The sequence below is a fragment of the Rhincodon typus genome, chromosome 15, assembly GCF_021869965.1.
Source record: "Rhincodon typus isolate 14 chromosome 15, sRhiTyp1.1, whole genome shotgun sequence".
Classification (NCBI taxonomy): Eukaryota; Metazoa; Chordata; class Chondrichthyes; order Orectolobiformes; family Rhincodontidae; genus Rhincodon; species Rhincodon typus.
This window is the reverse complement of record NC_063346.1, coordinates 29,489,853-29,500,729: the sequence shown is the minus strand read 5'-3', so window position 1 is coordinate 29,500,729 and position 10,877 is coordinate 29,489,853. Positions and strand designations below refer to the sequence as shown.

General features: G+C 38.6%; 1 protein-coding gene across 4 annotated transcripts in view; it reads left to right on the top strand.

Moving 5' to 3' along the window:
- Positions 1-10,059, top strand: part of LOC109911732 (PH domain leucine-rich repeat-containing protein phosphatase 2-like) — a 120,726-nt gene extending 110,667 nt beyond the window's left edge. For all 4 annotated transcript variants that reach the window (XM_020511109.2, XM_048605567.1, XM_048605566.1 and 1 more), the window contains 3 exons: positions 3,403-3,597; positions 4,934-5,165; positions 5,392-10,059. In XM_020511109.2, coding sequence (XP_020366698.2) covers positions 3,403-3,597; positions 4,934-5,165; positions 5,392-6,561 — 1,597 coding nt within the window. In that variant the 3' untranslated portion in view covers positions 6,562-10,059. The remainder of the gene's footprint in view (positions 1-3,402; positions 3,598-4,933; positions 5,166-5,391) is intronic.
- The last annotated feature ends 818 nt before the right edge of the window (positions 10,060-10,877 follow it).

The window sequence follows — 10,877 nt, the reverse complement described above, 5'->3', positions numbered from 1 at the left end:
ACAGATGCTGCCAGACCTGCTGAGCTTTCCCAGCAACTTCATTTCTCAGTAAATCCCTGCTTAACTCCCACCGTCTTGTCACTTTCATCCCTTTCAAATCCTCTTTAAAATGTATAATTTTGACTGAGCACTTCTCTTGTAGTTGTTATATTAGTCTATCTGTTATTGGCTCTGTGATGTGCTTTGCAATTTCTTGTTACAATAAAGATGTAATACAAACTGGAACTGGAAGTTGTTTACTGAGACTTAAAGGTTATAAAGGTAAGATGGATATATCACTTTTTTGTGTGTTCCAGTCACCTTGTTAACTATTGTAAACTAGAGAATTTCCAGTTGTAGATACAGCAAAATGATTGTCAATTATTTGTCATGTTCCTTTTGTTGTGACATGGAATTTAAAAAAGACTAGTATTGTGGGCAAAGCAGATAATTCATGCTATTGGAATTATTGTCCCATTATACTACAGTTGTTCTAACCAGTGCTGTCTCTAATTTCTCTCCCTTGCACTGCGCAGTCCTTTTAAGAATCCATGGTCTGGTTGTTTCCTGCATGGTGCCTGGAGGGAACATTGGTTCTGACAGCAACAAAACCAAAAACTCTATAACGAAACTCTTTGGCATCTGAACAATGATCAAGAAACTAATATATCATAACTTAAAAACATTCAGAACCATTAAAGTTCACATAGCAAGGAAACTGTCCCTTAATATCTGTGCCACACTTTGCATGAAAATGCTAAACTACGATTCCACTTTTTCTTTGTTTCAAATGCTTGTTAAATTTTTCATCTAAAATTTCCAGTGGTCTCTACCTTAACCAATCCTTATTCCAATAGTCAACTTTGTAAAGAACTTTCTCCAAAACCTACCTCTTGTACCATTAATTATGACACTTCTTTGACACCAGTGATGGGAAAAATGACTGGAGACCAGTTGAGGACAAAATTCTTTCTCACTTGGAGAAGCATGGGCTAATAAGCAGTAGTTGATGTGGATTTGATGAAGGTTAACCTTTTAGAGCTCACCAATCAGGAGTCAGCTGGAGTATTGTAAAAGAATCACAGAAATGTTACAGCGTAGAATAAGGTCTGTCATGCTGTGTCAGCGCTTAATAAACAATTCACCTAGTACTATTTTAAATACTACTATAATATGTTCTCTCAAGTTTCTCTTCTCCAAGTAAAACACTTTTCCAGCTTCTGTAATCTATCAATGTAACTAAAGTTCTTAATCCCTGGAACCATTTTTATGAATTTTTTTGTGCTTTAATGTCTTTGCATCTTTATTAAAAGTGTGGTGTCCAGAATTGGACAGAATATTACAGCTGAGTCCAAATCAATACTTCACGAAAGTTTAAAATGACCTCCTTTTGTTCTCCTATGCCTGTTAATAAAATTAACTGTGCTCCCAAGCTGCTCTATTGCTATTAGTGACTTATGCCCATACGTACCCAGGCCCCGTGCTCTTTCATCCCTGTAAAGTTGTGCTCTTTATTTTGTCCCTCTGTAAACTTCCTACAAAAATCAATAACTTTTATCTGCCAATTTGCCTTTTCTATTAACTATGTTTGTCCTTTTGAAGTTATATGCTACCCTCCTGACAGTTCACAATGCTTTCAAACTTTGTACCTTTCACAAATTTTGAAATGTTGATTGTATATCAACATCCAAGACATTAATATATATCTGGAAGAGCAAGGGTTCCAAAATCAGGGAAAAAGTTCATGAATCACTACTCTTATTTTCTGTCATCCAGCCAATTTCTTATCCATGTTGGTCAGGATTAGAAATTTAAGTTTCTTTAAAGGTCAACCAGAACAGTTCTGGTATCAATTGAGAAAATATGATGCTTGTTGGACCTTGTATTTAAGAGCTCGTTGAAAAGGCTTCTTGTGATAAGGTGGTAGTGTCCCTTCCTGTGAGCCAGGAGACCTAGGTTTAAGTCCCAGATGAAATGTTGGCCCCTATTTCAAGGGGGCTGTAGTATAAGATTAGGGATGTCTTGTGGCAACTGTTCAAGATACTGGTGAGACCACATCTGGTGTATTGTGAGCAGTTTTGGTCCCCTTATTTAAGGAAAGATACTATTTAATTGCTGACAGTTCAGAGAAAGTTCAGTAGGATGATCCCTGATTTGGAGGAATTGGCTTATCAAATGAGTTGGGACCCTCCTCGCTGGAGTTTAGAAAAATGAGAGGTAAACTCATTGAAACACATATGATCTTTAAGGGGCTTGACAGGGTAAATACTGAGAGGATGTTCCCCTCATGGAAGAGTCTAGGACCAGAGGGCATAGTCTCAGAATAAAGGGATGCCAATTTAAGACTGAGATGAGGACGAATTTCTTCCGAGGCTTGAGAATCTTTGGAACTCCTTTCTGCAGAGAGCTGTGGGTGCAGAGTCCTTGTGTCTATTTAAGGCTGTGATGGATTCTTGAACAGTCCAGGGTTATAGGGAAAGGGCAGTTAAGTGGATATGAGAAATGTTGCTTAGCTATGATCCTATTGAATGATGAAGCAGACTCTAGGGGCCAAATGGCCTATTTCTTATAGTCTTATTTACTTACGTTGTTATATATTTCAATAACATATCACCAAAGGTGAACCTTATATAATGATGAACCTTAGAAATATAATAAACCTTAATAATTTACCAGATATTAACCAAATTACTACCTTTTCCTCTCGAAGAGTAAAAATCAGTTACTGGAGGCTGAAAAGTTAGAAGAGCAAAGCCACAGAGCCACTCCCTTAATCACCCAACTCCAGTACTCTATTGTAAATTACATAAAGCTGGATAATCTGTATCCTCCTAACAAAAAAGGCCTTTCTTATCCACTTACAGAGGAACCATTTAAGTCCAACTGCTCTTCCAGTGGACGCCTTGATAAAATCCTGCTCAAAGCTGGGAACTTCAGGATTTGAACTGTAGGTTACAGTGAAATGTTAACTACAAACAAAATTAAATTTGTGTATACAATTAAGACTTTCTTCCCCACAACCACCGGTACTTAGTCTTGAGTGTATTTGTATGTTCCGAACATAAAAGGGGCCTGGCTGACCTAGTTACGGAGGAACTGGTTTGAGCTGCTGTTTTGATTAATTAAGCTTGATTGCTGCTCCAAAGGAGGCCTTGTTAAACATTGCTTAAGGGTGGGAATGTAAATTTTAAATTGTAGATTTCTATTAAATGCTAATTAGAAATAAAATCAGATTTGTACAAAAAAGACTTTCTTACCCACCAACTGCCAGCATTCAGTTCTGGGATCAGTTCAAGTTGATGTCATGTCACATTTATATTGCAGTATATAGGCATGTGAAAAACACTTTTTTTTTGTTCTGTTAAATTATGCATTTGAATTAAATTCTTGCTCACTCCTAAACACATATTTTGGATTTTCCAGACTCTGCCTTTCAGTTCTTGCCCTAGATAGCTTTGGAGATAACCTTGAAGCATTATATGGTGTTTTTGATGGTGACAAAAATTTGGAAATTCCTCGCTTGCTGCAGTGCACTGTGGGAGATGTGTTGGCAGAAGAATTGCAGCAATCCAACGTGGACAGTGTCTACATGACTCATACATTCCTTGTCTCTCACAGGTGAGAAAGCTGTAGTTACCATGTCTCAAACCAGTTTTCACCTGTTCACTGTACCTAAATGGAGAAGTCTTGTGATCATGAAACATCATGATCATCTGTAATCTTCACAAAGGAATCATTAAAGATTATGGCTGATCTTCTACTTCAATGCCATTTTCCTGAACTGTCCCAAATATGTAGGAATCTGTTGATCTTGGTCTTAATGTGCTCAGGAATTGAGCCCCCGCAGGCTCTAGGGCAGAGAATGTCAAAGATTTTCCACCCTCTGAGTGAAGAAATAACTCCTCATCTCTGTCTTAAATGTTCTGCCGTTTTTTCCGTCCTCTGGCCATTTCTAGGCCCCAAAGCCAAGGAAACCTTTCCCCTGTACCTGCTGTGTCAAGGCCCTGTCAGAATGTTTTATGCTTGAATGAGATCGCCTTTCATTCTTGTATAGCCCAGTCTATTTAATCCTTCTCCATAAGGCAATCCCTCCATTTCCAAAGTTTAGTCTGGTGAACCTAAATTACATCTATCTATGGCAAGTATATCTTTCTAGTTGGAAGGATACCAAAACTACACACAATACTCCAAGTCTGGTTTGACCAAGCCTTATTTAAATGCAGAAAGACAGCTTTCCTTCAGTGCTCAATCTGGTGCTCTTAAGGTCAGTTCTTTTATGTACCATGTGCCAAAGATATAAGTTGACTAACACTAACAAGATAGGATATTGCAACAGAACATAGAAGATGCAGAGTTGCAAAGTGCTATTCGTGTAATGAAATATAATGGAAGACAATTCTGTTGTAGTTTATCAATGAAGATTATAGAAATTTGATATAAGTTTGCCATTCGTGCGACTGTTGATAAAATGCCAATGTGACCAATGCAATAATGCATAGAATAACTATGTTTCTTGTCCAGAGTTCCAATTGTCAAGAGGAAGATGTTAGAATGCTTTTAGTTTAATCACACCACCTGTTGATGCTTCCCACCTCTATTGATATCCCAGTGTATATTACCATCGTCCTACGAACTGACGCTAACTTTTAATCAGTTTAGTTATTGACAGATACAGAAAAATATCATTACTGTTTATCAACCTTTCAAAAATAATGTTTAATTACTTCTGTATTGATGTAATTTTCTGCTTATTTCATATTTTTCCATATTTTTCCCCTCTAGGTATTAAGGTTGAATATTCTAAATAGGATATGATAGTTTGTGATCAAAAATGCGATGCATTACTGAATTCAATGCAACAATCTGATCATTTTGTTTCAAGAAAGGAAATTGAATAAAGAAGTTAAAGTTCCAGTGTCCTAGTAACATTTTGTTCACTTGCTTTGTTTTTAAGAAAACTTGGAATGGTGGGGCAGAAGCTAGGTTCTTCAGCTGTTTTATGTCACATTCACCGTGATCCCAGTGATCATAGTAGCTACTTCAATCTTACGGTGGCCAATGTGGGTAATTGCCAAGTGGTGTTATGCAGAGATGGACAGCCGCTGCCACTTTCAAAAGTGTTCAGTCTTGAACATTGTGTTGAGGAACTGGAAAGAGTGAAACAGCAAAAAGCCATTATAACTGAGGTACGCTGTAACATTTAATTTGTTTTATGCCTGTGATAACTGATGCAAGTAAATACAAGTTGCTAATGTTAGAAACTGTATAACATATTTTCGTGTTTTTATGTTATGTTATTCAAAACAGTCTTGCAGTTCTTAATATCCCATGAATTGTGTGGTTTATTTTATTATCTTGTTTTATTCATAGTAAAATGTGTGTGATTAATATATATTTGTTTATTTTCCTTAGGACAATAAAGTAAATGGTGTTACTTGTTGTACACGTCTGTTGGGCTGCACGTACCTTTTCCCATGGGTCCTTCCAAGACCCCACGTTCATACTGTATCACTTACTGCTCAAGATGAATTCCTTATCTTGGGCAACAAGATGCTCTGGGAATATTTGTCCTATGCTGAGGCAATTGAAGCTGTTCGGAATGTTCCTGATCCTTTAGCTGCAGCTAAAAAACTTTGCACACTTGCCCAGAGTTATGGTTGCCATGACAATGTTGGAGCTGTTGTGGTGTACTTGAGTGTTGGGGAAGACAACTGTACGTGTGAGGTACATGGAGTTCCTATACCTAGTCCAGGTATATTTGCCCCTGTTAACATGATAGTAAAAGATAGTGCTCACTATTCTGTCACGCCATCATCAAGTAGTGGCATAGCATCTGAATTTAACAGTGAGATGTCTGCTTCTGAGGTGAGCAGTGAAGTGGGATCTACAGCATCAGATGAGCAGCCAGCTGCAAGTCTGGAGGGTGGTGTACTCACTCGATCTGAACGTCGTTGTAGCCTCCATCCAAGCTCTTCCACTAGTGTTTTCCAGCGGCAACTTTCCAGCGCGACATTCTCAAGCAACCATTCGGATAATGGCCTTGATAGTGATGATGATCAACCTGTAGAAGGAGTAATCTCTAATGGCAGCAAACTGGAAGTAGAGGTGGATATCCATTGTTTCCAGTTCAAAGTTCCAGGAAACTCCACTATTTCACAAGCCTGCGATGAGGGATTGTTTGTTAGCATGTCCGAGGATGATAATTCAGGAACTTATTTAAAAGTACAGAGACAAAATGGTATGAACAGTGGGTCATTATCAACAATAAATAAGGAAGGAAATGACTTGAAGAAGTCCCCTTCTGCATCGAACCTACAAGCGAAGAAATTTTCGAATGGCTCTGTGGTCCCTCTTGAAAAAAGTCACAATATCATTGAAGTGGCTACAGAGGCACCAAAGAAAAAATGTGGATATTTTGCAGCGCCAGCACAACCAGACCCAGAAGACCAATTAATTGTGCCACCAGATCTGGAAGAGGATGTAAAAGAGCAAATGAAACAGCATCATGATCCTGTTTCAGAAGCTGAATCTGAGAGAGACAATAGATTTACCCATCAGGAGGTCTATGACACAGCTCTGTAGCAGTCTTCCAGTGATGGAATGTCTGCTGTTGTTACATTGTCAAAATGAGGGTTAGGATAATACAATATTAGATATATCTTGTACAAAAGATAATCATGCCAACTCTAAGGAATGTTATTTAAATTGTATATAAGTCAAAATAGATTCAAGATGCTTCAGCATATGTCAAACCAAAATTGACTGTGTGATATCGGCAATGAACTCAAGATTTTTAAGTTATCTTACGTTCGTTTTGGGTTTTTGTTTCTAAATTAAGCCGTGTTATCCTAGTGACATGAACAAGTTATATTTAAAATGGTAAAAGCTCTATGGCATCTAATTTTACATACTACCGCCTGTGTAAAATGTTTACAAAGCTTTTTCAATTAAATGGACTGCGACTAAGTACGTTTTGACAGTTTAAAAATAATAGCAGCATTTCTAAGTAGGTGAATACAATTTCAGTGGTTTCAAGTTTTATTGCACTGACCAAATTTACCTTGTTTAAAATCTGACAATCTAAAATCTCTTAATTTTTAAATCAGTAATACAAAAAGCAAAGTAACTGTAAAAAAAAAAACTCCTAGTTTTTTCAGACGTGGTCAGGTTTGCATGGTTATATCTGCTCTATTTATAATATTTGCTGCTAAGCACTCCAAATAGTCAGGTGTCTAATAAAGGCTTGCACCCAGATTGAGCAATGCAACCTTTCAGGCATCCTTGTTTAAGAAAGACGATCTTAGAGTTTCATAAAATTATATTTCCATTTAGAGCACGGTAATACTGCAGCTTTAAATTTCAAAACTGCAAACACAGAGAAAATTGTGAGTGAAAGTTGCCTTCAGACAGTGTTGCGCTTTATGAAAACCGCTGCAGATGTCGGTCTTTCTGTTGCAACAAATCCCATTTGAATTTTACTTGTGCTCACAAACTTCCTAGATAAATGCATTCTGAATTGTGGTTGATGATAAGATTTTAGCTATTTCATATTTAATTTCCATGTTTATAAAAACATGTTTTCTGAAATTTGTTTTCCAATGTTGTGTGTCAGGAAATCTGTAGGTCTACTCAGAGGATTAGACACATGTGCTTTGTCTATTTATGAATATGTTTCATGATTTCTGAAACATTGGTTTGAGAAAGGGAGGAAGCTGATGAACATTAAAACTTGTAAAGGAATCCTAAGTCATTTAGATTTTTGACTGCATGAAATGTTATCAAACAAATGAATTTAACTGCTGCAATGTGGTTGTCTTACTAAGTGTTCAGCATTGATCAAATTAAAACCAGTATTTAGTTTTGTTGTCTTCTGGCAGGGGTGTTTGTTCATGAAGTGGCAGAGCATCATAAATGAGTTGGAATTACTTTAGATCATGGCTACAATGAGATGGTTGGTGCAGGGAATCTTTTTGAGATTCCTCTGCATAATAAGGATGAAAGAAAATTGGTCAGAAAATAAATCTGAAATTTGTAGACTATTAATGTCTTGCTAGCTAATCTCTCAGGGAAGAAAGATGGGTAAGACTGAACAAGATCAGATATTAAAGGGGGCAGGATGCTTTACTAAGATTTTTCTAATGGCATTGGCCATAATTCAGATTTTTGAGCATTTACTTACTTTAGAAAAGGTAGAAGTCCCACAGCTAAAGAAAATGTGTCAACACATTCAATTTTGTATCGCCCAAATAAAGACTAAAAACAAAATTTTAAATTTATCAGTACCACCACCACTACCTTACACCACTACCCCCCCCTTCCAAAAAATTAGATTTTCCTGTAGTTAACAAAATACTGTTGCCCTTAATGATAGGTACAAGTGCTGTCTTATAAGAGAAGGCAATATTATTTATGTTTAAATGTTTGGTTTAAATACTAATATCCTTAATGTATTAGAAAAAGCGGGCGATGCTGCAGTGCTGCTTTACTGATGATGGTTTCATGGCATCCTGAATGCATCCTTGCTGTGTTCTGATTGCTGCTCTTTATAGATAAAAAGTCATAGAATAACTATCAAATGATTGGCCATCCATTCATTATAACATTTCTGCTCCTGTTCATCTGTTCATTCTTACCGTAATCACTATCTTTTAATGCCCTTATCCCATTAAAGTCATTGTGTACTCTAACCCTGGTCATTCCCCCATGTGCAGCCTCTACCTGTCCTCCCTTAAATTAAAGGGACTTATACTTGAATGTTTTATGGAGGATGGCTGGCTCAGCTACAGATGCATGTCTGCAGGATGACATAAACCTGAATCTTGAAGGGCACAGGACATTTAGGAAGGACTGGGGAAAGATGGAGAGGTGACTGTAAGTTAATAATACCAGAAATCTCTCAGCACCAGGTTATAGTCCAATAGATCAGTACTCAATACCACCAATTGCCAATTTCCAGGCACCATCCTACAACTCATCCGCTTCATCCTCGATCACAGCATCTTCACCTTCGACAACCAGTTCTTCATCCAGACACACAGATCAGCTATGGGGACCACATTTGGTCCCCAATATGCTAACATTTTCATGTACAGGTTCAAACAAGACTTCTTTGCTGCACAGAACTACCGACTAGTGCTGAACACCAGATATATTGATGACATTTTCTTCCTTTGGACTCATGGCAAGGAATCGCTGAAACAATTACATAGCGATATCAACAAGTTTCATCCCACTGTTGGACTTCCCATGGACTACTGTTATAGAATCAGTCTCATTCTTGGACACACGCATCTCCATCAGGGATGGACACCTCAATACCTCACTCTCCCACAAGCCTATGGATAACTTTATGATGCTGCACTTTCTCCAGCTTCCACCCTAAACATATTAAAACAGCCATCCCCTACGGACAAGCCCCAAGCCTAAACAGGATCTGTTCGGATAAGGAGAATGAGATGGACACCTGAAGGTGTTGAAGGACGCCCTCTTAGGAACAGAATACAATGCCTCATTTATCGATCACCAGTTCCAATGTGCCACAGCGAAAAACCATAATGACCTCCTCAGAAGACAGACGTGGGATACATCCGATAGAATACCCTTCGTCGTCCAGTACTTCCCGGGAGCGGAGAAACTACGCCATGTTCTTGCAGTCACTGACTATGAGCACCTCGCCAAGATCTTCCCCACGCCTCCACTTCTTACCTTTTAAACAACTGCCAAACCTTAAACAGACCATTGTTCGCAGCAAACTACCCAGCCTTCAGGGCAACATTGACCACACACTATACAGCCCCATCATGGCAACCTCTGCAAGACATGTCAGATCTTCAACATGGACACGACCATCACACATGGGAACATCACCCACAGCATGCACGGCAGATACTCATGCGACCCAGCCAACGTTGTCTATCTCATATGCTGCAGGCCCGAGGCATGGTTTATTGACGAAACCATGCAGATACTATGACAATGGGTGAATGGACACTGCACAACAATTGCCAGACAGGGATGTTCCATCCCAGTGGGGGAACACTTCAGCAGTCAAGGACATTCGGCCTCAGATCTTCGGGTAAACGTTGTCCAAGGCAGACTTCGGGATACACAGCAACATAAGTCACCAAGCAGAGGCTGATAGCCAAGTTCAGTACCCATGGGGATGGCCTCAACCGAGATCTTGGGTTCATGTCGCACTACAGGTGACCCCATCACACTGTCACTCACATAGTCAAACACATGCAAACATACATATACACACACTCACTCTCACATAGATCCTCTCTCATACACACTGTGTGTCTCTCTCTCTCTCTCTTCCCCCCTCTTCCCCCTCCACTGCCTCTGTCTTTCTGCCCCCCTATCCCCTCCATGTGTGAACACACACTTGTGGATCTATGGGATCAATTTGTATTTGCAGATACATTCCTATTTTGTTCAAAAAGCACACAATTTATAGATAGTCAGTTAGTGTGGTGTTTTATAAATTCCTACTTTAGAAATAAAACCAGTCTGACTCCAAACCAAAACACAAACAGATTCTAAACAAAGCCTCACACCTAACATGCATTGTCTGTCCTAAAATGTCACCTCTTCTTTACACTGATAAAACCTTTAGTTCTCTCAGGACCGTGACTTGAAAGGAATTTGAGGATTTACATATACATATTAATCAATTAAAACCTTCTAACTGATTGAAGATTTAACAGCATCTTAGGTTTGTTTATTACAACCTGATCAGTGGTGTGACCCTTTGATCTTTTACTTATAAATTCTGTCGGATACTACCTCTCTCACTAACACCTGAAGAGGGAGTGAGGCTCTGAAAGCTTGTGTTTTCAAATAAACTTCTTGGTCTATAACCTGGTGTTGTCTGATTTCTGACCTTATCCGCCCCA